We start from the raw sequence: 26640 nt of genomic DNA, 5'->3' as shown, positions 1-26640 counted from the left end.
GGTCAACTTGATGGACACGCCGAGTGAAGTTTTTTACATGATTTTGGCTGCAAAGAAAGTAAAGAGGCCTCAGTTATAAAAAATATGGATTTAAATCTAAAATTCCTTTCTAAAGGGGTAGGCTAGCTTAGCCTCGATCGAACTTAGACCGAATATGTACAAAACGCCCACTTGAAGTAAAATATTATGTTGAATTTCAACCCAGTCATGACGCGAGCAACCATTACAAATGTGGGGTCTTCTCAAAAATCTCCAAGTTATGGTGGTAGTGGCAAGTCCATCAACCACTTGGTCGGCCAAGAGATGGAAGGAACTGGCTGGATGAAGGTATAATGTGATTTCTAGCCCTTGTTCGAAAAAGACATTTTATCAAAGAAGGCAGCCATCATTCGCGCTTGGTAGATGAAAACCCCCCCGTTCTATTTTCTTAGGGTAGTAGAAATAGTGGAAAATGTAGGGATTGAGGGGGAGGCGAAACAATTGAAAAAGAATCACAACCCTACATAGTAGTTAGATAGAGTTAAATGCTAATTGTTGAAGGGGGTCCGAAAGTAATGACAAATCTCAAAAAAAAACGGATGGAGAGGAAAACGAAGGTCGCCCAGGAAGTGGTCTTTGAACAAGGAAAAGAATCTTGAAGGAGGCAAAATGGGGGTGATTATGGGCATTAGGGATGATTATTCTTTGGTCCTTAGGGACCTTAAACGTTAACCTAATCTGATCTAGGTCACCTTCATTGATGTCGAAGCTAACAAAGGTGTACTAGAGGCTAGGACGTGAGGAGGGGGCTCTTGAGCCATAGGAGATGAAAAAAAAAAGACGTAAAAGCACTATTGAGTTGAGCAAAAGAGGGTGAAAAGAATTTACTAAGGGAAGTTTTTACGTGTGTGTGGGGGAGGAAGAAATCACTAGTTTCGAAAGAGCGAAGGAAGTGGAGAAGAAAATGAGCGAATGAAGGGTTCTTTTCAAAAAGCCAAAACCTTAAGGGGTATGTTAGTATATATAGTTGACCTTATTTTGGTAACATACAGTGTTATTCATGTTAAGAGAAACAACATTATATATAAGGGGCTCCTTCTTCCCACGCAAGTAAGCTCTCCCAATTGCTCTTTACTATTCTTCATTACTGTCATTTGATTACCACTACTCAGTGTAGCAGCCGCAGGAGTGTACTCGAAAGCCTCACCAGTAGGAGCCGCAGGAGCAACTAAAGCAGGAAGACTAGTAGCACCAGTAACTGCAAAGGCAGGAAGAGTAGCCTCAGTAGCAGCAGTAGTAGTAGTATATACTGGGTAGCAGCAACAGTAGACTATAGAGCTGCATTATTAGAAATCCCATCCCAACTCGTCTACTGACATCATCTTTCTCCTTTACTTTTCTATGACATGGCAAGCTTGCTCGTAGCTTGGAATTTTCTCTCGAGGTTTTCTTATAGTCAACAGATAAATCATCTCATCAGTGGCCCGTCTTCATCGACCACACGCAGGAACATATCCTTAATTACATTATTATTATATTGATAATATGTTAACTATAAGACATGATAATAGTATTAGTCTATTGAAGAGATATATAGTTAAAGCATTTGATATTAAAGATTTGGGAGCTAGCTAGGAATTATATATAAGATTACTCGAGTTGAAAGATTATGAATCTGGAAGAGGACGAGGCGAAGATGAAAGATTCTAAAGCATCTAAAAGATGAGAAATTAAGCATGCATGGAATAAATATGATATTCCTCCATAATTGGATCACTATAGCGTTTGGGAGGGAAAGAAAGAAAGATGATTATCATAAGGTACTTGCCGCTTAATGGTATCAATACTTGTTTACTAATCATCAAAGCATCACCAATTCTATCGAATAAAAGTGGAAAATTTATATTATAGCGAATGCAAAATATATCTTCAAATAAACTTCTGGAAATATGAATTACTTGTGACGATTCGAAGAAACTTGAGGTCATATTGTATTGGAATATAAACGATCACTTTATCCACTTCATAATTGTTTTTGAAAACTAATCCACATTATAGTTTAGACAAGGAGTTGAAAACTGCATGGTTGCGCAATGCGGCTCTCAAGATCTTTCCTGATGGAGTTTTCGGTATGTAGTTAGTGAACACTACTTTGCGAATATTCTTGTAAGGCGCCACCTACAACACGACAAAGATATATACGAATCAGTCCAAATCTTATTTTCCACAAGTCATGAGGTTTCTGAATACATAAACCTGCTTCGCAATGAGTTCCATTATTTCTATTCCACTGAGGTTGGATCCTGGCTGTGGAACTATTAAAGCCATAGGTATTTGGCCTGCTTCCTCGTCCGGATAACTATAAAGAAAGCAGAAATTACAATGGGACAGATCCAAAATACAGAGAAGTCGAAGTTCGACTAATCAGTTGAACTTACGGAACCACTGCAGCATCGGCAATCCCCGGTAGACATTGAAGCAAATGCTCTAACTCAGCAGGTGCAACCTACAATGATCCATAGTGACTTGCTCGGTAAATTGTGGGAAGATTATATTCAACGTAGAGCAGAGCGACTAATTGCATTTACCTGATAGGCTTTATATTTAATCAATTCCTTCAACCGATCCACAACGTGAAGAAATCCATCCTCATCAAAGTAACAGAGGTCGCCAGTCTTCAACCAACCATTGGCATCGAAGGTGATTGCATTTGCTTGCTCATTTCCGACGTAACCTGATAACAGTGAGATAATCCATCGACTTAGTTTTAAACCAGGTATTAATGATGAATTGGCTCTGTTTCATTACCTAGCATGACGGAAGGGCTTCTAACCCATAGTTCTCCAGTTTGGCCAATTGATAATCTTTCTCCTGTGGCATTATCCACAAGCATAGCTTCAACGTTGTGGGAGAGGCGACCAGCAGACCTAACCCGACGACACTCTTCTTTACAGATCATCCAAGATATGGGTCCACCTTCAGTGCATCCATATCCCTGCCATCATGCATATATTAGTAAATTAACTAACAACATCGATATGCCATTCCACCACAGGAGAAAGACCAGTTGTCTAACCAAAATGTAGATCCGCTACAAGGAAACATTAATCCTGTAAAGTCTAATTGGAGTAAAAGTCTAAAACTTATTCTCTGTTGCATACATATTAAAAAAAAAAAAAAAAAAAAAAAATGTCTCCCAAGTTAAAATCACTTGTTCGTTGAGGATCTTCTTTCCCATTCTCACATTCCCTGGAATTATAGTGTCGCGATAGGATATTTAAATTATCATTAAGATATCCATGGATTGAACCTCAATTATGAAGTATTTGTAGAAATTTTTTCTACAAATAGGAGACGTAATCAAAGGATGATGGACTTATGGAGTGGTCGTCATGTACTTTTTTCGATTTATCCTAATTGATCCAGTGGTACGGTGGGGCCCGCCCGGCAGAAGGTCAAAGTGGTCAACGTCCTAGGCAGGCGTCCGATCAAGCAAGCTACCTTCCTGAGCAGCAGGAAGAGTAGCCGGTTCGACACTTCAACAGCTCGGTCAGACACCGAGCTTCCGACGCTCATAAAGCTCAACAGGGAGGGATGAAGGCCGAGAGTCCATCCCGCTCGGCTAAACGGTGGGTGCGGCCTCGACTCGGCAGACAGGGTTCCCTCACTGGAGCCGGACAGCAGATCATTGGCCGAGCGGACGCTCGGCCCAACCATTGTCTCACCTGGACGGCAGACTGGCCGAGCGATTCTCCGGCCCGGCCCAATAAAAGACAAAAGGGGCAGTTGGCGATATCTTCCTAGAGACCAGTGTCATCGACAGGCGGCATGATCGGTGGCATGGTCAGACAGAGAATCGTACGGTGGAAACTTCCATTGTCACGTCAGGGATATGCTCCGGTTGTTAAGGTATGGCGTCATGCACACTTTTCTGACACGTCCTTTCCAGGTATGCTTTGAGAAGCGTGCGTACCTCGGGAAGCGTGCACGCGCCTACTGAGAGCCCTATATAAGGACGCCCAGGCTTCAACGGAGGTATGTTCACTACTGTAACTACAGTTACGATGTTGCTCCTTTCTTCTATACTTCGTTTGTTTGCCGTCGGTGACTGACTTGAGCGTCGGAGGGTCATCGCTGGGGAACCCCTCCCTGGCTCGGCACTAACGACTTGTGGTTGTAGGCTTAGCTCGTTGGAGTACCACGTCATCTTCAGTCGATATCCAGTCAACGTGAGCGCCACCTCCCCAGCGTCCGTCGACTCACTCTCGGACATGATCAAATTTGGCACCGTCTATAGGAACACACCTGAATCCGAGCCGAGGAGATGGAGGAAGTTGGACATCTCCACACCGTGACGCTCACTCCAGAGGAGCTCGATGCGCTCATTCAAGTACGAGCCACAAAGATAGCCGAGCAGCAGCAGCAAAAGGCACTAGCCGATCGGCTAGCGCAACAAGCGACGTCGGCCTCAAGGGGTCGGGCAACGCATGAAGACCGGCCAAAACAACTCTCCATATGGGGACAGAACAAGATGTCGACTGACACTCCAGAAGAGGTTCCACCAGCGCCCATTCCGTTTCACCGGGCGTTATTTCAGACGCCCTCGGAGATTGTGATGTGCGCAAATATTATGATCTTTTACGCATGTTTTAGCGCACATTCACTTGACTTATGCACACATATTCTTCACATGATCGCATCTTTTATCTTGTATTCATCATATCTATTGTTTTGTTCGAATATCTACTCTTTGTTTGGTTTTATGTTGACAGGGAAGATTTTTGGAGCTTCAACGGAGAGTATTGATGCACCGGAACCAACCAGACAACACGGCCGTGCAACCCTGCACGGCCGTGTGGCCAAACAAGAGAGGAAGAGTACACAGCCGTGCAACCCTACACGGCCGTGCGACCAAAACAGTAGCCAGTCAGCACACTGTCGTGCGACCCTACACGGCCGTGCCACCCCAGGCAGAGAAGAAGACTTGCACGGCCATGCACCCCTACACGGTCATGCCCCAGGAGACAGAGCCCAGGGGCTACACGGTCGTGCGACCCTGCACGGCCGTGCAGCCACACCAGAACTGGAGAAGGGCACGGCCGTGCCACCCTTACACGGTCGTGTCGCCGCGGCCAAACCCTAGGCTATAAAAGGGTATTAACCCTTTTTGCCAAGGGGGGAGGCGAGCCGTCAGGGAGAAAAGGATCTTGGAGCAATTCTACACCGTTTTGGACCGCCATTCAGTGAACTTCCACCATCACATCGACTCCAGAAGCAGAGAGTTGGATCCGAAGGTCACTCTTCAACATCCGATAAGCATATTCCCTCTTACTTGCTGAGAATTTTATATTTATCCATACTATGTTTTCGGATATTTCTCTAGCATTCATGGAGTAGATCCCTTGTTCTGGGATTAGGGAGTAGTCATGGTACGGATTGATGTAAAACTCGTGTTCTGTTTATACTTGTTGGATGAACTTTCATGCTTTGTTTCAATTGCTTTTGATTGTGAAGAACTTGTTAGCCTCGTAGAGAATTGCTTTTAGATTGTATACCCGAGGGGATAGTTGCTTGAGAGGAAAGGCAAATTCTCCCCAAGGGAGCGAGAGATTAGGCTTAGCTTTACTCACTATTCTTAATTTGCCAATTAGAGTCATGTCCTCAAGATTTGCCGAGGTGTCCTAGTGATAGGGGTAAACCGTGACAGAACTTCTTAGGGCATTACCCTATTCTGGCACTTAAGAATATCCACTTTAGCTTCTGGTAATAGCATGAATAAGGACAGCGAGAGTAGGATAAAACAAGACACATCAATACTACCACGACGAAACCGACCCCCTAGAACTCCTCATCACCAAGTGAATATTTCGACCTTGCGACTCTCGGCTCTCTCTCTCAACCTTTCTTTTTCCTTAGCTTATTCAAAGACCATTGGTAGTCTAGCTAACCCTAAGTGAACGATTGCTAGTGTTTATAATCAATCCCTGTGGGATCGATATTTTTATTACTGACGACGAATCCGTGCACTTGCGGAAGCGTAACAAGTTTTTCGCGCCGTTGTCGGGGACTGCGTCCATAACACTAGCTAAATCATATTGGATTAGACTAGGCTTTGTTATCTTTATTCTCTGCATATAAAAAAAAACTACTAATCATAAAATATTTTCACTTTTCTTCCTTACTGCATTCATTTTTTTTTTTTATTTCTTGCTGTCATATTTTCTATCTTGTTCTCTTTTCTTTTGCATGAGTAGAGCTAACATTTCAGGACAGCTGTTACCATTTGATCTAGAGATTGACAGGACCTTTCTGAGGAGAAGGAATTTACAGAAAACTTTCCAAGCAGCAAAAGAATCCTCAGGAATGACCGATAAACCGCTGAAAGATTATGCGGCACCATATGCACAAGGGGTCCGATCCAGTATCACCCGACCACCCATCGATGCTAACAACTTTGAGATCAAGCCCACAGTAATCCACATGGTCTAGCAAAATCAATTCGGAGGAGGACCACATGAAGACCCGAATCATCATCTAGAGCTGTTTTATAAAATCTGTGGCACAATGAAGGTGAATGAGGTTCCTCCAGAATCGGTGAGACTGCTTCTTTTCGGATTTTCTCTGAAAGACAGGGCCAAACAATGACTGAATTCTCTACCAGCAAATAGCATATCGTTTTGGGAGCAATGTGAGCAGAAATTCTTAGACAAGTTCTACCCTCCAAGCAAGACTGCCCACATGAGGAACCTGATTGTCAGCTTCAAGCAAATAGACTCAGAATCCCTATTTGAAGCCTGGGACCGATTCAAGAGCTTGCTGAGACAGTGGCCCCATCATGGCCTTGAGAAGTGGTTACTTCTACACACCTTCTACAATGGAATAAATTATCACACGAAGGTATCATTGGATTCTGTGGCAGGAGAAGCACTGATGAACAAAAGCCTTGATGAAGCTGAAAAGATAATAGAGAATATGGCACTAAACCACCATCAGTGGGCATCTAAAAGATCTAGCGGTGCTTTCTTAGGAAATCAGATGAAGGCGTCAAGGAAATTCGAGGTGGATGCATTCACACTCATGTCTACGAAGTTGGACGCCCTAACTAAGCAATTTGAAGCCATGGGTAGCAACACAGTTAATGCAATAGTTTGTGCTTGCGACATCTGCGGAAGTGTGGACCTCGCTCAAGACACTTGCCCCCTTGGGCCAATGCAGGCACAGATAAACCAGCTTAAGCAATGCGATGCAATAACAGGCTACAATCAGAGGCAAAACAATCCGTACTCCAACACATACAACCCTGGATGAAGGAACCACCCCAACTTTTCATACCGAAATAATCAGGACCAGGGGCAGCACATCAGACCTACCAACCTGGACAGCAGACTCATCAACAGCAACAACCTACACAGCTGTCTAGGATTGAAAAGATGCTTGAGGAAGCTCTCTCGAAGCAAAAGGAGATGAGGAGCGAGATCAAACAATTGACTCAGAGACTGGAGAACTCAGAAAAACACCAGAAGATGCAAGACAGCCAGATAGCCCAGATAGCTCAGTCCGTCTCGAGAGCACAAGGTACATTCCCAGGGAAACCAGATTTAAATCCGGTGGAACATTGCAATCGCATTGAGCTACGGAGCGGACGTACTGTGGGAAACTCCCAAATCATGACTCAGATGGACCTTGACTCAGAAAAGGAACTCACTCCCCTAATGGCCAATCAGACGCAAAACAAGGATGGAGAAGTGGTTACTAAAAAAATTGAAGAAGTTCTTCAAACTACCCCACAAAATCGCACGATTCCTTTTCCTCAGAAGCTTATAGCATCCCAAAGGGATGAAGAGTTCCACCGGTTTCTGAAAAAAGTCAAAGAGATTTGCGTTGAAGTACCATTGTTAGATGCGCTGCACCAGATGCCGAAGTTCGCAAAATTTTTAAAAGGAATTTTATCCAATAGAAGGCAGGAAGGCGACTTCGAGATTGTAGCACTGACAGAGAATTGCAGCGCCCTCCTTATGGCGAATCCTCCACCCAAGCTTCAGGACCCAGGAAGTTTCTCCATACCGTGCAAAATTGGTTCTGAACTTATACCAAGAACTTTCTGTGACTTGGGAGCCAGTGTCAGCCTGTTCCCGTACTCTTTATGCAAGAAGTTGGGTTTCCAGAACATTAAATTGACCACGATGGCACTGCAACTAGCTGACCATTCATGCAGGTACCCGATGGGAATAGTGGAGGATGTGCCAGTTGAAGTAGGTGAATGCATAGTTCCTACAGATTTCATTATCTTGGGCATGGAGGAAGATCCTAAGATACCGATCATCCTTGGAAGACCATTCCTTGCCACGGCTGGAGCCATCATCGATGTAAAAAGCCATAAGTTATCCTTGGAGATCGACAAGGGAAAGATTGAATTTGATTTGTCTAATTCTTCCATATGCAACCCCCCTTCTCAGGAAAACTCTCACAAAATCAGCACATACAAAGAAGGGGAGTACAATTTCCATGAGAGTTCCCCTCCAGCAAGCAGTAAGAAATACATCTGTCCTGCACAAGCGAAACTGAAGGCACAGGCTGGAGCATCAACCCTAGAAGGAGAGCCGTCCTCCAACGAATTCAGCCAACACTGACTGAAACGGGGTCGAGCTAAAGACCTAAAACAAGCGCTTCTTGGGAGGTAACCCAAGGGTTTTCTTTTCATTTCGATTTAATGTCTCGCCATCCATTTTATTTCCTTTTATTTCTTTAAGAAGATTCAGTCGAGTAGCATTACTTAATTCGTGTTCATTTTTAGGATGTGCATAATCTCCACAAGCTGGCCGTGAGCGTTTCATGGGCGTGGAGGCATCAGAGGAGCCAAAACAACTGAGGACGAGTCATCCCGCACTTAAAGGAGGTGGTCGTGCGACCCTGCACGGTCATGCGGAGCTTGCAGAGAAGCAGAAGCCACTGGCCGTGCACCCTTGCACGGCCGTGTGGCTAGTGCAGAGAAGAGAAGGAAAGTAGCTGTGCCATTTGGCACGGCCGTGCAGGAGAGTCTAGAGAGGAGGAAGCCCTGGGTCGTGCCATTCGGCACGGCCGTGCGAGCCCGGCCGAGGGGAGCAAAGAAGAGGTCGTGCCATTCGGCACGACCGTGCAATCTGATCTAACCCGGCCGTGTCTATGAGACACGGTCGTGCCCCATCCCGTGCAGCGCCGCCTACTCCCTCTAAGAAACCCTAGCCTCTACCTTCTTCTCTCCCAAAACCCTTCCCCTCCCCAATACACCTCATCTAACCCTAATTTCTCCCTCTAGAGTCCACTTTTCCTTAGATCTACATCTAGATCTAACACATTCCCAAACCAAAACTTTGGAAAAAGAAGCTAATCCCCTATTCCTCCTCTCCCCTGCTCCTATCGTCAAGGACTTATCTCCACGGAATTCTAAGCTCACCATGTCGCAGATCTTGAAGAGACTTCGTCGAGGAAGTGGTGGATCTGGAGAAGGAGATGCACCAGGAGGTGACAAAGGCAAAGGGAAAGCTTCATCATCAAAAGGCAAAGGGAAGAGGGTAGCACGCGCCGAAAGTAACGAAAATATATTTAATATTGTTTTTAGAAATCAAGATCAAAAAGCTAGATATGATAACCTTGTCGCTAGGAAAATTGTATGTACGAAATATATGGATCCCGCCACTATGGATATGATAGAAATTAGGGATGATATTGATAGGATGATTAGCTATTTAGATTGGAATGATATAATGTACTATCATGCACCGACTTACCCTCGTCTAGTCCTTGAATTTTTGAGTTCGCTTGATGTTAAATATTCATCTGAAGAGGACTACATAGGGATCATAACTTTTAGAATGATGAACAAAGAAGTTCGGTGGACCTTTAATGATTTTAATGATTATTTTGGTTTACCTAATGGAGGTGCCCGAGGATTTGATAGTGGGATTAGATGGAATGAATTTTGGAGGTCGATAACCGGATAGAATAACCTTTATGAACCCTCTAGAGCCAAGGCATCCCGCATGCAAAACTCGACCTTTAGATACATGCACCGAGTGATGAGCAAAACAATCTTTGGTCGATGAGACAGTGACGGGGTGATTAAAAAGATTGAACTCTATTCTCTTTGGGCAATGTTGAAAAAAGTTGATTTTGATTCCGGATTCCATTTCCTGCAAACCTGAGTAAGGGCAGCTAGGGCATCTTCGGGGGCAATTGTGTTTGGTGGATTGATTACTCCAATAGCACATAATTTAGGTTGTGAGCTTGATGGACTAGCGGTTATTCATGGCAATGACAAGATCGACATCGATTCTTGTCTTGCAATGAAGATGATTTGTCGGGATGAGAATGGGGTTACCTTTCCTAGGGCCTTTGGTTTTCCTCTACCCCTTCCTTATCCCGAGCGCACTTCAGTTCGCAATCCCGCGAATTGGGTGATCACGGATCCAGTTTCCGAGGATGTTCCCTCCACTGCAGACGACATTGATTACCACCATGAGCCTTCGTCATCAAGTTTCCCACAACCTTCCAGACATCCGGAACCTCCTAGGCACTCTTTTGCCTATGGCACGAGACCCTCTAGTTTTGATTTTTCTGACTTCCGTACCTCCTTAGAATCCCTTCACGAGAAGCACAATGCCCAACAACAGTTGTTGGAGGGTCGCTTCAAGCTTTCTGACGACCAATTTAGGGAGGTGCAAGATCATTTTCAGTTCACTAGAGACTTCCATAGTCAGGTGACGGGGTTCGTACAGGTTTATGAGGTGGACCAGGAGAGAATGAGGAATTTTATGGATGATATGGATATCACTCGACAACAAGTAGACACTTTGTATCAATATCATCAGCACATAGGCCATCTCCCTGGTTTTCCAAGATTTCCCCCGGGGCCACATCAAGGACCTCCTTATCCCCCACCCCCGCCACCATATTGATTCATCGGGGCGATGAAAAGTCTAAGTCTAGGGGGTGTTGTTGCACAACCTGAGTCTGGTTGAGAGTCTTTCTTTTGTTTTTGCATATTTTATTTGCTTTCTTTTATCTGTCTCGTTAGTTTTAACTATTTGCATTTTATTTGTTTCTGTTTGCACATTATTTGCATTTTCTTATATGTGGCATATTTGAGAACATCAACCGTCTACTTTTTTGGCCACTTGTCCAATAGCAAAATGTCTAGCATTTTTTTAGTTCATGAGTGGTCTAGATTGTGTTAGCATGTTTAGTGTATCTCCTTTCTCTATCTTTAGTAGTATGAAATAAGCTAAGTATTGTACGGAGTTCGGTATAAGTTTTTGACCTAACCTTAATGACTTATTTTCACTACACTTAAGTACTTAAGCTGGAATGGTAGACATACTTTTGAAATAGTTATGATTCACCCAAATTGTTTAGTACTTGTGTTCCCATGGTGATTCCTTATTTATATTTTGGTTACTGGATAACCTCGGATCATGGAAGCTCATTCGAAAAAATCTAAATCCCAACATATGCATCACATATGTAATAAGTGCTATACCTCTATAGCACTATATATAAAAAAAAATAACTTTAAAAAAAATAAAAATAAATAAGGGATAAAAAACAGTTGTCGTGAGTGGAAACTAACAATTCACCCCTTTGAGACCGAATTAGGTTATTAGGGAAATGAATGTTACGTTTCTCTTGATTTCGAGAAGTACCCTTTGAGACCTTGTGTAATTTAAGGAAAACGAACCAAGTGTGTGGCAGGTAAGTGCCTATCACCGGGAACATTAGGAACTCAATTGTATGACGACTTAACTAGGACAGAGAATGGAAACTTGAAGAACTTGAGCTACTTACTGCACCGAGCACAGAGGACTTATGCTTAGGCCATACTTAGGTTACTCCACAGTCATGCTTATAAGTGAAACTAGTTGATAGAGTTAGGCGAATGCACTAAGGATTATAAAACACTGCAGGATTTCATGAACATAGTTTGTAGCATTTTGCTTGAGGACAAGCAAAGGTTCAAGTCTGGGGTGTGATGTGTGCAAATATTATGATCTTTTACGCATATTTTAGCGCACATTCACTTGACTTATGCACATATATTCTTCACATGATCGCATCTTTTATCTTGTATTCATCATATCTATTATTTTGTTCGGATATCTGCTCTTTGTTTGATTTTATGTTGACAGGGAAGATTTTCGGAGCTTGAACGGAGAGTATTGATGCACCGGAACCAACCAGACAACACGGTCGTGCAACCCTGTACGATCGTGTGGCCAAACAGGAGAGGAAGAGTACACGGTCGTGCAACCCTGCACGGTTGTGCGAGCAAAGCAGTAGCCAGTCAGCACACGATCGTGCAACCCTGCATGGCCGTGCCACCCCAGGCAGAGAAGAAGACTTGCACGGTCGTGCACCCCTGCATGACCGAGCCCCAGGAGACAGAGCCTAGGAGCTACACGACCGTGCGACCCTGCACGGCCGTACAGCCACACCAGAACCGGAGAAGGGCACGGCTGTGCCACCCTTACACGGTCGTGCCGCCGTGGCCAAACCCTAGGCTATAAAAGGGTATTAACCCTTTTTGCCAAGGGGGGGAGGCGAGTCGTTAGGGAGAAAAGGATCTTGGAGCAATTCTAGCCCGTTTTGGACCGCCGTTCAGTGAACTTCCACCACCACATCGACTCCAGAAGCAGAGAGTTGGATCCGAAGGCCACTCTTCGACATCCGATAAGCATATTCCCTCTTACTTGCTGAGAATTATATATTTGTCCATACTATGTTTTCGGATATTTCTCTAGCATTCATGGAGTAGATCCCTTGTTCTGGGATTAGGGAGTAGTCGTGGTACGGATTGATATAAAACTCGTATTGTGTTTATACTTGTTGGATGAACTTTCATGCTTTGTTTCAATTGCTTTTGATTGTGAAGAACTTGTTAGCCTCGTAGAGGATTGCCTTTAGATCGTATACCCGAGGGGCCCTAGTGACAGGGGTAACCCGTTCACGGACATCTAGGATAGTTCCTTGAGAGGAAAGACAAATTCTCCCCAAGGGAGCGAGAGACCAGGCTTAGCTTTACTCACTATTCTTAATTTGCCAGTTAGAGTCGTGTCCTCAAGATTTGCCGAGGTGCCCTAATGACAGGGGTAAACCGTGACAGGACTTCTTAGGGCATTACCCTATTCTGGCGCTTAAGAATATCCACTTTAGCTTCCGACAATAGCATGAATAAGGACAGCGAGAGTAGGGCAAAACGAGACACGTCAATACTACCACGACGAAACCGACCCCCTAGAACTCCTCATCACCAAGTGAATATTTCGACCTTGCGACTCTCGACTCTCTCTCTCAACCTTTCTTTTTCCTTAGCTTATTCAAAGATCATTGGTAGTCTAGCTAACCCTAAGTGAACGATTGCTAGTGTTTATAGCCAATCCATGTGGGATCGATATTTTTATTACTGACAACGAATCCGTGCACTTGCGGAAGCTTAACAAATTGCTCAGGCCAACCAGGACAGGGGTTCTTCAGACGAGGCTCCCGTGCAGGACGCAAGGAAGGACAAGGCGTCCCGAGCTGACTCGTCGCCCGAGCGGATCAACCGACAATTCTCCGAGGCCATTCTTCAAGATCCGCTGCCGAGGCACTACGCTCCCTTGGCGATCGGAGAATATAACGATTCGACCGACCCGGACGACCATTTCGGTAAGTTTGATAATGTCGCTACTCTTCATCAGTACACAGATGGAGTCAAGTGCCAAGTTTTCCTCACCACTCTCTCTGGCTCGGTGCAATGGTGGTTTCGGAGGTTGCCGGACGGGTCGATTAGTAGCTTTAAAGACTTCCGAACGGCTTTCCTTCACCATTTCGCGAGCAGCAGACGCTATCAGAAAACAAGCGTCAGCCTGTTCTCCATGAAGCAGGGTCAGAGGGAAACTCTCCGAGCCTACATCCAGCACTTCAACCAGGTGGCAATGGATATCCCCTCGGTCTTGTCCGAGACCATGATGAACGCATTCACGCAAGGGCTCGTGGACGGGGACTTCTTCCGGTCGCTCGTCAGGAAGCCTCCCCGTGATTACGACCACATGCTGAAGAAGGTCAACGAATACATCAATGTCGAGGAAGCTCAAACAGCAAGAAGGAAGGAGGCACCGTCCGAACAGCCCTCGGCGGTCAAACGAAGGCCACCGATCAACCATCAACCTCCGAGAGGGCCCCAAGCCGAAGGAGTACGCCCACACCAGGAAGTAAGGCCACACGCCATCCAGCATGTGGCTGGCAAGCGGCCGAGACCCAAGGGGAAGGTATGAACCTCTTTGTTCTGCTCATTCCATCAATCTGCAACTCACAACACTCGCGACTATCGAGGATTCTGTTGGTGCGGTTAGCACTAACGATCTAACTCAAGTTTTGATGAATGACAAAATAGGTTGAGTTAGTTTCATTGTTATCTAACACTCTGACCGAGTGTGCAGGAGAAGCCCAGACAAGTCGACGGGCTGACCTGATGTCTGGCACGAAGCCCAGCTAGATCGACGGGCGGCCCGGATAGCTGGCACGAAGTCCAAACGGGTCTATGGGTTGACCGGACGTTTGGCACGAAGTCCAGCTAGGTCGATGAGCTGACTGGATAAGCTGGCACGAAGCCCAGACGGGTCGAAAGGCTGACCGGGCGTCTGGCATGTAAGTGGAGGTAAGTCACTGGAGGGGAGTGACTGTGAGGACACGTTTCGGATATCTAAGTCGAATTACATTAGGCGTCGATCCGACTTAGATCCATTTCGGATATCTAAGTCGAGATCGTGACTAGATTCCGGTCTCGAGGAGACAGAATCTAATTACTATTCTTCTTTTATCATAAACTGTGCTAACACTTTGTTTTGCAGGATAGTTTGCATTTATGCTTCGGGCTAACATTTCCTTGCAGGGAAATGAAGTTGTTGGAAAATGGAGTCCGGGCGCTCGGAAGGGATCCGAGCGCCCGGAGGTCCGAGCGCCCGGGAGGGATCCGGGCGCCCGGAATGCAAGTTTTATCCGCAACGTCACTTCGCCACATGGAGCACCCTGGTTGGCTCGGCTACGTCATATTCAGGGCACTCGAAAGGATCCAAACGCCCCAAACCTCCTATATAAGGAGGGTAAAGGCTGGAACTAAAGAACAACGAACAATGTGCTCTCATGTGCTCTTGCGACGTTGCGAAGGCTCTCCGATAAAGCTCTGTTTTTCTGTTTTATTGTCTATTGTCGGTATTTTCTTTCTAGCATTGCTGTACCTAACTTTTTGTAATCAAATATTCAAATTGCTAGTGGATTGCCCAACGAAAACACTCAACGAGTGCGGGCCTTGGAGTAGGAGTCGACACAGGCTCCGAACCAAGTAAAAACTACTTGTGTCGTTCTTTCTGCTTTCGATTTTTCCGCGTACTTTCGTTATAATTTTTAATCGATATTCACCCCCCCCTCTATCGAATTCATGGTCCAACAAATTCAACCCGATCGCCCAACCGGGGCCTAGGAGTTATCGTCGTCGATCCCCCTCTCCTGACCGACGACACGAGCATCATCGTTCCGATCGTCGAGGAGACACAAGAAGATCTCCGCAACAACCTCATCGGAGAAGCCCCGATCCGACCAGAGCCGCACGCAACCAAAGCAGGTCGTCTGCTCGGGAGAAAGAAAATAGAAGTAACACCACACGAGGCGAAATCAGCATCATCGCTGGCGGGCCGACCAGCGGAGACTCCAACCGGGCGCGAAATTCCTATGCTCGGCGGTTAGAGATCCATACTGTAGGTTGCAGCCGGGAAAAGGCGAGCGGACTAGAGATCAGCTTCGGCCCCAGGGATCTGGAAGGAGTTGAAGTGTCGCACGACGACGCCCTCATTATCTGAGCGGTAATCGCCAACTATACCATTCACCATGCATTTATTGACACTAGTAGCTCAGTCAACATCATTTTCAAAAAGGCGTTCGATCAACTCCAAATCGATCGCGGAGAGTTGCTGCCGATGACCACCCCCACTATATGGGTTCACCGGCAATGAGGTCCAACCGAGCGGCCAAATCAAGTTGGTCATATCACTTAGGGAGGAGCCCTTCAGAAGGACGAAGACCACGAACTTCATCGTGGTAAACGCCCTCTCCGCCTACAATGTCATTCTGGGTTGACCGGCCCTCAATGAATTCCGAGCGGCCGTCTCGACTTTCTGCCAGAAAATCAAGTTCCCGGTGGAGGATCAGGTTGGAGAAGTAAGGGGAGATCAATCGGCTGCTTGGCGCTACTACGTCGAAATGGTCAAAACGGAAGCAAAGTCCGCTCGGAAGACACCTCGGCTGGAGGTAAGTGTCATAACTGAGAAACCTCCTACGTTAATTTATGAAGAAAAGGAGGAAGTACAGATATATCCGGGTCGAGCAAAGGCGATGACCTTCATAGCGTCCGACCTGGAGGTCGAGCAGAAGGACGAGCTGATCAGATGCCTTCGGCAAAATCATGATGTTTTTGCATGGTCAACGCATGAGCTGCCCGGCATTTCCCCAAGCGTCGTGCAGCATGAGCTCCACGTCCGACCAGACGCTCAACCGGTGAAGTAGAGGAAGAGGGACTTTAGCGCTGAGCAGAATCTAATTATTCGGGCGGAGATTGAGAAGCTACTAGAGGCTGGCCACATACGCGAGGTTCAGTTTCCGAGCTGGCTCGCCAACGTGGTGCTGGTCTCCAAGCCGGGCAATAAATGGAGGGTTTGCATCGACTTTCGGGATCTTAACAAGGCGTGCCCAAAGGACTTCTATCCCTTGCCTAGGATAGATCAAATAGTAGATTCCACAGCCGGGTGTGAGCTGATATGCATGCTGAACGCATATCAGGAGTATCATTAAGTGTCGCTCGCCCGTGAAGACCAAGAGAAAGTCAGCTTCATCACTGCCGACAACACGTATTGCTACAACGTAATGTTGTTTGGCATGAAGAATGCAGGAGCCACCTACCAGAGGCTGATAAACAAAGTGTTCCGGAGGTAGATCGGCCGCAACATGGAGGTGTATGTCGACGACATATTAATTAAATCCCTCCAAGCCGCCGATCTCTGTGCAGATATCAAGGAAACCTGCCAGGCGTACAGAATCATGTTAAATCCTCAGAAGTGTTTGTTCGGCGCAAAAAGTGGGTGCTTCCTGGGATATATCGTCACCGAGCGGGGCATTGAGGCAAACCCCAACAAGGTAAAAGCACTCCAAGATATGCCACCACCGAGAAACTTGAAGGAAGTTCAACGCCTCATCGGTCGGATAACAGTCTTATCACAGTTCATCTCCAAGTCGTCCGACCGAAGCCTTTCTTCAAGATTCTACGTCGAGCCACCAAGTTTCAGTGGGACGAGGAGTGTGACCAGGCCTTCAAGGAACTCAAGGCGTATCTGAACTCGCTACCCGTACTAGCTAAGCCTACTGCCGGTGAACCATTCCGGATCTATCTGTCTTCGACCGAGCACGCTGTCGGCTCGGCGCTGATTCGATCGAACGGTGAAGAATAGCCAGTGTACTTCTTGAGTCATATATTAAAGAATACTGAATCTCGCTACACCGGTCTTGAGAAACTCGCATTTGCATTGATACTCGCCGCTCGGAGGCTTCGCCCTTATTTCCTCGCTCACACCATCATTGTGATGACCAACAGCCCTCTGGGAAGAGTCCTGCTTAACCCAGAGGTCTCCTGTCGGTTGATCAAATGGACAACGAAGCTCAGCGAGTTCGTTATCTAATATCAACCCCGAACGGTCATCAAGGCGCAGTCCTTGGTGGATTTTGTCACAGAGGTACAAAACCCTAAACCCGACTTGATCTGGATAGTATACGTAGATGAGTCGTCCACCCGGCAAGGCAGTGAGATCGACATACTGCTTATCTCCCCGCAAAAAGAGCGGGTGCAGTTGTCCGTTCGGCTAGAATACCGGGCAACTAACAACGAAGCTGAGTACGAGGCGCTTACAACCGGCCTACAAGCCGCTCGGCATGTCGGCGCTAGCAAGGTTCTTATCCACTCTGATTCTCAATTAGTCGCTCAACAGCTGAGTGGAGCATTCGAGATCAATAATACGCGGCTCAAGTTGTACGTCGAAGCCTTCGAAAAGCTGAAGGCAAACTTTCAGGAGGTAGTCATCCAGAAGATCCCCCGAGCAGAGAACCAAGCGGCAGACGAGCTGACTAAATTGGCAAGCTCACTCTCGCCGATCATCATTACGCAGCCGATTGAGCAAGTATCTTTGGTGGCGCACGTCGATCGGATGGAGGGGTTCACTTTCCCTAGCGATTGGAGAACGACCATAGCAAAGTTTCTACAGTCAGGAGCTACGCCGCCCGATCGGGAGGAACCTCGCTTATTGAGAAGAAGAGCTGGTCGTTTCACCCTAGTCGGGGACTAGCTCTACAAGAAGGCCTTCTCCAGGCCTTTGCTTAAATGCATTGGATCGGACGACGCCGACTATATATTGCAAGAAGTACACCAAGGCTCCTGTGGAGAGCATCCGGGCGGTCGGTCGCTAGCGAGGAAGATTCTGTTGGCCAGATACTTCTGGCCGACTCTGCAGGAGGATACCGCTCGGACAGTAGCTAACTGCTTGTCCCGCCAAAAGTACCACCACCTCTCCCACCGGTCGACCGAAGAGATGAAGGCTTCCACTGTGTCGTGCCCGTTCGACCAATAGGGCATGGATATTATGGGACCCTTCCCCATGACGACCGGGCAACGAAAGTTTTTGCTCATTGCAGTAGACTACTTCTCCAAGTGGGTTGAAGCCAAGCCGCTGGCGAAAATAACCGAGCAGATGGTCCAGAAATTCATCTAGCAGCATATCATCTATCGATTCGGCATTCCGCGCCGACTCGTCTCAAATAATGGTAGACAGTTCGCCGGACGGAAACTCAAAGAGTGGTGCGAGGAGTATGACATCCAACAGGCATTCACCTCTGTAGCATATCCTCAGAGCAACGGACAGACTGAAGTCGTCAATAGAGAAATCTTGCGGATTTTGCGAGTTCGGCTCGACCACATCGGAGGAAGCTGGGTGGACGAGCTCCCCGACGTGTTATGGGCAATCCGCACAACCCCTAAGGAGGGCACGAGGGTAACCTCATTCCACCTGGTGTACGGCGGCGAAACGGTCGTCCCAGTCGAGGTCGGAGTCAAATCCAATCGAATATAGCACTACAGCGAAGATAACGCCGAGCGGGGCTTCTGGAGCTGGACTTTGTGGATGAGACGCACGACAAAGCAGCCGTTCGGCTGATGACTTATAGGCATAGGATGAGACAGAACTATAATCGACACGTGATCCCGAGGTCGTTCTAGGTCGGCGACCTCGTATGGAAGAAGGTGAAGCCCGTCGGCAACGTCACTAAACTAGAAGCTCCGTGAGCCGAACCATTCAAAGTCGTGAAGAAGCTCCGCTCAGGCGCCTACTACCTAGAGAATGAAGATGGGCAGCAACTAGAACGCCCTTGGAGCACGAACCATCTCCAGCCATACCGAGCTGGATGAAAGGTGCGTCGATGTAATTGAAGTGTACTCTCCATTTTTCCTGTTTCCTTTGAGCGCAGGATTGAATGAAAAACGAAAGGTTACCAAAATTCTCGTCGAGTGGCAACGTTAAACCCAAGTCTCCACCAACGGTCAAGCGGCGACCTTAAATCCCAGTCTTCACCAAATCGTCGAGCGGCAACGTTAAACCCAAGTCTCCACCGACGGTCGAGCGGCGACCTTAAACCCCGGTCTTCACCAAATCATCGAGCGGCGACGTTAAACCCAAGTCTCCATCGACGGTCAAGCGGAGACCTTAAACTCCTGCCTTAGAAGATCGTCGGGCGGCGATGTTAAACCCCAGTCTCCATCGACGGTCGAGCAGCGACCTTAAACCTCGGTCTTCACCAAATCGTCAAGCAGCGACGTTAAACCTAAGTCTCCACCGACGGTCGAGTGGCGACCTTAAACCCCGGTCTTCACCAAATCATCGAGCGGCGACATTAAATCCAAGTCTACACCGACGGTCGAGCGGCGACCTTAAACTCCTACCTTAGAAGATCATCTAGCGGAGACGTTAAAATCCAGAGTCGAGCGGCGATTATAAACCCCAGGGTCGAGTAGCGACCTTCAACTCCTGCCTTGGAAGACCGTCAAACAGCGACGTTAAAACTCAGAGTCGAGCGGCGACTATAAACCCCGAAGCCAAATACTAGCAAAAGGACAACATATGAAGAAAAATCACAAAGATTTCATTGATAATAAGTCAAACATTGCCGAGTGGCAGGAATACATTCAAGGCTTCCAAAAAATATTCTCCCTACAAATCCCTCGCTCACTCGATATAATCAAAGGCCTCATCCGGAATGGAGTCGAGGAGCTGGACGCGATTGACATCACTGTCGGATAGGGCGTCGGAGATGTGGTCGTTCGCCTTTAACTGGCTGAGTGTCGCGTCGATGGCCAACTCAAATGATCGGACAATCCGATTGGTCACCTTTTCCAGAAATTGGTCCGAGCGGAGGTATTGTTGCCTCAGGACCGCGAAGCGGCCCGGTTCAGCCTCCTGGTAGGCTATTAGTGCAGCGCGGGAGGCCTCCAGATCCTCTTCAAGGCGCTTCACTTGATCTTGAAGCTCCGCCTCCTTAGTCGAATGGCTCTCCCGCTCGGCAACCACGGAGTTTTCCGCATTCTTGAGCTCCTCGGCCAACTGTCGAGCCTCCTTGTTCTTCTGTTCCAGGTCGGCGATAACCCGTTATTTCCTTGCGGAAGCCAGATCGAGTTTCCGATCGTAAGTCTTCAATTGCGCCTCGATCTGGCCCAACCTACTAGCCTGGTCGGCAGACTTCTGCTGCTTTGTCGACAGAAGTTGTTGGGCCTTTTCCAGGTCGGCCTGTAGACGAACGATCGGTGGCCCCTGGGAGGAGGAGGCTTCTCCGAAAATATTGAGCTTCTTCAGCTCGTCCTCCACTTGAGCCAGCCGTTGGCACATAGCAATATTCTCTACACAGAACTGCAAGCAAGCATTAGTGTCGATCGGAGATAATTCATGAATTGATAGTTGAGAATACTAACCCCGGTAGACATTTCCAGATGACTATTGTCAAGCGCGCCAGGGGGTTTCACCGCCGCTCGTGCCCTTGCTTCCTCCTAGATACGAGCAAGTCGACCGCGAATATAGACCTGATGTTGGGGGAGAGCTGGGCTGGTCGCCCGACTTAAGAAGGTCCTCTGTCGGCAGGCAAAGCGTAGCGGTGATGGATCGTTGCCCGCTCGGCACCGATTGAGAAGAGGCTGTCGGGCCGAAAGCTTGGGCAGGGGGGACTGGAAGAATAGCGGACCGTGTTACCTTCCGCCTAGCAGGTGGCAAGGAAGTGATCGGTCGAACGACGAGCGGCTCTGGTAGCTCAGCCAAAGATGGAGTCTGGTCAGAAGAAGTAGCCTCCACTGTTGCGGGAGCGGCTGGAGACGGGGTGCCTCCCCCGTGGAAGCTTGTACGGCCGAAGTGGATGAGCGAGAGGGCGCGTCCATTCGGCGTCTCTTGCAAGTAAGCTGTACCTCATCGTCCAAGGACCCCGAACCCTCAGTATGGACGGCGGGTGGCACTTCTTGGACCGGGCGTGGGTTAGTCGCCTCTCCTACGTTGGGCGTCCGCTCGGCGGTCCCCTCGCCCACAGTTGGGGTCTCCCCGCCTGTGCCCTCCTGTGAGCCGACGGGGGTTAAGCCGAGTCATTCCATCTCCTTGGTTGCAGCTGCGTCAATCTCAGCTTGCTTGGCTTTCATTATGTCGGCTGCCCGAGCGCGCATCATGATGTCAGCTGCAAGAGAAGAAAAGAATCAGTTAGACTCAAAGGAAGAAAGTTGAGAAATCTCATACCTAGGCTACTCGAGAGCTTCGTTCGGATCAGACTCAGCCCGAACACGTACATCACACCCTCCGACAACAACTTATGGATGTTGAACTTCAGGCCGGCTAGCATGTTGGCAGCATGGAGGTAGTCCGGTCGGATCTTATACTTCTTCAAGTCCGTTTGAGGGGGAAGCCCGACTTGCCATTTGGTCCGGAAGCTTGGCCGCTCGGGGAGTCTTAGAAAGAAAAAGTACTCCTTCTAGTGTTTGTTGGAAGTGAGCATTTTGTCAAAAAAGACCAGACCGATACGAGATTGGAAAAGGTAAGTGTCCAGCTCGGACTGTTTGAGATAATAAAAGTAATGGAAGACCCGAGGGGTCAGTGGAATGTTGTGCACTCGAAACAACACTACCATGTCGCACAGCAGGCGGAAGGAGTTAGGGACGAGCTGGGCGAGCGGGACACGGAAGTAGTTGTAGACCTCGGTTATGAAAGGGTGGACGGGAAACCGAAGGCCGACCACGAATTGGTCTTGGAAGAAACAAACTGTGCCGATCGGCGGATCATTAGGCTGGTCGGACGGGGAGGCCAAGATTATTTCATGGTCAGAAGGGATGTCAAAGGCGTTTATCAGGCTCGCGGTGTCGCCCGCGTCGAACCGAGTCTCCATGGCATTATACCTGAGATCGAGAGCTGGGTCAGAAGGCTGAGAAGAACTCGTCATCGCCACGAAACTGAGAAGTAGAGAGTTTGACGGACAAAGGGGAAGAAAACGCAAAACAGACGCTGGACAAATGCCGGAACAGTGGCGAAAAAGGAGCAGCGGAAAAGCAGCAATGGAGAGGGAAAGCTTACGAGAGGAAGAGGACCACCGCAGGGAATAGTGGATCGCCGCAGCAAAGAGTCGAGGTTCGCCTGAGCAAACAAACGCACAATCGCCGGAGCACACAGCAGACGCAAGACGATAGAACAGAAGCCGACACTGCGACTTTATAAAGAATGGCTCGGCCGACCGGGGTCGTCCGATCTCGGGCATGAGAATCGAAGCACACATCCAGCCATTGAATTCGAACCGCCAAACATCATATCAGTAGTTGTCACCTCGGACGTGCGGCGACTGCGATGGCGACACGTGGTGCCCTCCCACATGGCAGCATTTAATGGGTGTGGCCGCGTGCTCGGCCTTAATGGGGGTGACTTACGCGCATTCCAAGGAGATTCGGACGGCGTCAACTTTGACCGCCAGGTTCACGCCCCTCCGGGAACGATGAGGAAAAAATATCCAAGTATAAAGGCTCAATGCGCCGACCGACAGAGAAAGATCAGTCCTATATGGGTCCATCGGGACGCAACTCACCCATTGGTTGATTGGTCAATCGATCACCAGACTACTTGTCCAGTCAGTAGGACTTGCAGCCTCCTTCGACTAGACTTGAAGGGGAGGCACGTGATCCGATGGTAAGGTGGGGCCAGCCTGGCAGGATGTAAAAGTGGTCAACGTCCTAGGCAGGCGTCCGATCAGGCGAGCTACCTTCTTGAGCAGCAGGAAGAGTAGCCGATTCGATACTTCGACAGCTCGGTCAAACACCGAGCTTCCGACGCTCATAAAGCTCAACAGGGAGGGACAAAGGCCGAGCGTCCATCCCGCTCGGCTAAGCGGTAGACGCGACCTCGACTCGGCAGACAGGGCTCCCTCGCTAGAGCCGGACAGCAGATCATTGGCCGAGCGGACGCTCGGCCTGGCCATTGTCTCACCCGGACGGCAGACTGGCCGAGCGATTCTCCCGCCCGACCCAATAAAAGACAAAAGGGGCAGTTGGCGATATCTTCCTAAAGACCAGTGTCATCGACAGACGACATAGTCAGACAGAGAATCGTACAGTGGAAGCTTCCACTGTCACGTCAGGAATATGCTCGGGCTGTTAAGGTATGACGTCATGCACGCTTTTCTGACACATCCTTTCCAGATATGCTTTGAGAAGCGTGCGCACCTCGGGAAGCGTGCACGCGCCTCCTCGGAGCCTTATATAAGGACTCCCCTAGCTTCAACGAAGGTATGTTCATTATTGTAGCTACAGTTACGCTGCTGCTCCTTTCTTTTATACTTCGTTCGTTTGTCGCCGGTGACTGATTTGAGCATCGGAGGGTCATCAATGGGGAATCCCTCCCTGGCTCGGCACTAACGACTTATGGTCATAGACTTAGTTCGTTGGAGGTCCACGTTATCTTCAGTCGATATCCAGTCAACGTGAGCGTCACTTTCCCAGCGTCCGTCGACTCACTCTCGGACAAGATCACTAATAATCGATGAAAAATTTTTCTAAAATCAAATTAATTATCCTAAAAAATAATCAATTAGACTAATTAAATTATCAATTTTTTTTTCTTTCCCATTCTCACGAGATCAGATGGTACTGATTTCGGAAAAAAAAAACAAGGACTCGACACCCAGTAAAAAAAAACAATAATGACCAGTTGGCCTTCTGACGCGGATTCCACAACCTTGGCAGTGGAATTGATTGTGCAAATAATGTATAAACAAATTTCCTTGATTAAGGTAAAGTAAATACCTGACGGATCTCGACGCGTGGAAATCGCATCATGAATCGCACGGCTGCTGCCTCAGGGAGCGGCGCGCCGCCACAGGTGATTGTCTGCAGAGCTTCTAGGTCTAGCGGCTCCGGCCACTTTGCCATCGCGACCACCACGGGAGGCGACGCCGTCATGGCGGTCACCCGATACCTCTCTGCCGCCTGTAGCATTTGCTTCACGCCTGCCCTGCCCCCCATCACCACCGTCGTCTCGCCCGACGCCAGGGCTTTCAGCAGAAAGGATAGACCCATCGCATGGAACAAGGGGGCTCCCAGGAGAAACACCTCTGCCTCCGCCTTCGGTTTCCTGGTCGCGTGAAATCCCGCGACCTTCGAGATGAAGTTGCGATGCGACAGCGCGGCTGCCTTCACCATTCCCGTCGTACCGGAGGAGTAATGTATGACGGCCACGTCCGACTGCTCGACCTCCACCTCCACGACTCCTCCATCGCCGTCGAATAACGAGCGGAAGCGGGGCGAATCGATGAGGACGGCGGTCAGGTTGCGGGGGAGCTTGCCCGCGCTGTCGGATGTGGCGAAGGCGATGCGAGGAACGGAGAGGGCGACGAGGCGGGCGAGCTCGGCCGGGGTGGAGGCGGGATTGACGGGCGAAATAACCGCGCCGATGGAGAGGAGCGCGAGGCAGAGGGCGGGGACGTCGAGGCTTGCGGGGGCGAGGATGAAGACGACGTGGCCCTTGGCGAGGCCGATGCGGGAGCGGAGTGCGGCGGCTAGGGAGCGGACCTGGGAGAGGAGATCGGCGAAGGAAATGGCGTGGCCAGTGGCGGCATTGACGAGGGCGGGATGGGAGGGGAGGGGGCAGGGGAGGAGGGACAAGGCGTAGGCGGGGAAGGAGAGGGGACGATCGGGCGGCGGAAGCGGGACGTGAGGACGCAGGCTGTGGAAGATTCTGGATGCGGCGTCGAAGCCGCTGCGTGGATCGAGGGACGGCGCCGATCGAGGCTCCATTTTTAGTGGAACAGGTGACATACTTCACCTGTTCGCTCACTGTCTATTCATCCCCAGAAAGGCGAAGGCGAAGCCGAAGCCGGAGCAGGAGCAGGAGCAGCATAGAAGTAATGGGACGGGCATGCCCCTTTAAATCTGATGCGGTAATAAAAGCTGATGCTGTAATAAAAGGGGCTCATCAAATATGGATCAAAGGAAAAACACAATTAACATAGAGGTGAAAGTCAAGATCATGCCAACCGGACATAAAGGATCCGATCGTTGATCCAGCCAAGACAATCATATAAAAGACATTAGATGCTCATAACTGTAACTAAATAAAAGTTAATCCGACCGAGCGAGGAACGATCTACTGGGCTCAAGTGACCATGAAAAATAACATCCTTGAGCAACAAGAAGGGGAATACTAGCCGAGCGTCTCCCTCGCTCGATCCAATAGTAGGACAGTTCATCATGTTCTTTTGGGAGTTAGTGACGTTGATAACAGGACATGATTAACAAATAAAATCGTACGACGAAAATTTTTACTATCATATCAGGGATTTACGCACCTTATAAGAAATGATGTTAGAAATACTTTCATGATATGTCTTTTCATAAGATAATTGAGAAAGCATGTACATACCTTGAGAAGTGTGTATGTCTACTATCAAAGTACTATATAAAAAGAGGTATGCGTTATCTGTGCTAGAGTTTTTGCTTTATTATAATTTTTTACCGTCTTTTCTACTATTTTGATGATTGATTTAATCGTCGGAAGGTCAATGCTAGAAACTTTTTCTTAATTCGGCACTGATATTCTTTGTATTATCGTCTTTAAATAGTCAATCGAAAAATTACATCCTAGTCAGTCAATTTTATCATTTTTGAAGAGGATCATTTTTCAATGCTTGCTTAGTCTGTATCGAGCCCACCAAGCCTGCCCTCACTGGGGCGGCAGCCATCCTACCATGTCCATCCATTCCCCTGTCCAACTGCCTCTGTAATATGAATATTTTATATCTGATGAATATTATATTATAATTACTATGAATTATATTTGGTACCATATAAATATTCTACATCTCATCAAAATCAATCAATATTATATTATAGTAATTATAGAATAATAATTATTACATAGTTATAATAATTATAGGATTGTACAATTATATTAGTTATGGGATTAAAGCATTTGATATTAAAGATTTGAGCTTGCTAGGAATACAGTGAGTATAAAGATTACTCGAGTTGAAAGATTAGGAAGTTGTGGCTTTTAC

General features: G+C 47.9%; 1 protein-coding gene and 1 pseudogene across 1 annotated transcript; both read right to left on the bottom strand.

Moving 5' to 3' along the window:
- Positions 1–1903: 1903 nt before the first annotated feature.
- Positions 1904–25512, bottom strand: LOC122046453 (4-coumarate--CoA ligase-like 7). The gene is made up of 6 exons (XM_042607162.1): positions 24392–25512; positions 2788–2974; positions 2568–2713; positions 2418–2485; positions 2236–2338; positions 1904–2157 (listed from the first exon to the last, which is right to left on the bottom strand). Exons 1-6 carry the CDS (start codon positions 25400–25402, stop codon positions 2032–2034), a joined length of 1641 nt encoding a protein of 546 aa, XP_042463096.1. The 5' UTR covers positions 25403–25512; the 3' UTR covers positions 1904–2031.
- LOC122049904 lies at positions 6750–6821 on the bottom strand (annotated as a pseudogene).
- Positions 25513–26640: the final 1128 nt, after the last annotated feature.

This window comes from Zingiber officinale, chromosome 2B (genome assembly GCF_018446385.1).
Source record: "Zingiber officinale cultivar Zhangliang chromosome 2B, Zo_v1.1, whole genome shotgun sequence".
In the NCBI taxonomy this organism is placed as follows: Eukaryota; Viridiplantae; Streptophyta; class Magnoliopsida; order Zingiberales; family Zingiberaceae; genus Zingiber; species Zingiber officinale.
Note: the sequence above shows the minus strand (reverse complement) of the source record. Positions and strands in the feature narration are given on the sequence as shown.

Excerpts from the sequence above, each read along its gene's own strand:
- LOC122046453 (XM_042607162.1), bottom strand. The coding sequence starts at position 25,402 with ATGTCACCTGTTCCACTAAAAATGGAGCCTCGATCGGCGCCGTCCCTC. Across the intron at positions 2,975-24,391 it reads CACGCGTCGAGATCCGTCAG|GGATATGGATGCACTGAAGG; the intron begins GTATTTACTTTA and ends GCATGATGGCAG. Across the intron at positions 2,158-2,235 it reads TGGAACTCATTGCGAAGCAG|GTGGCGCCTTACAAGAATAT; the intron begins GTTTATGTATTC and ends GTCGTGTTGTAG.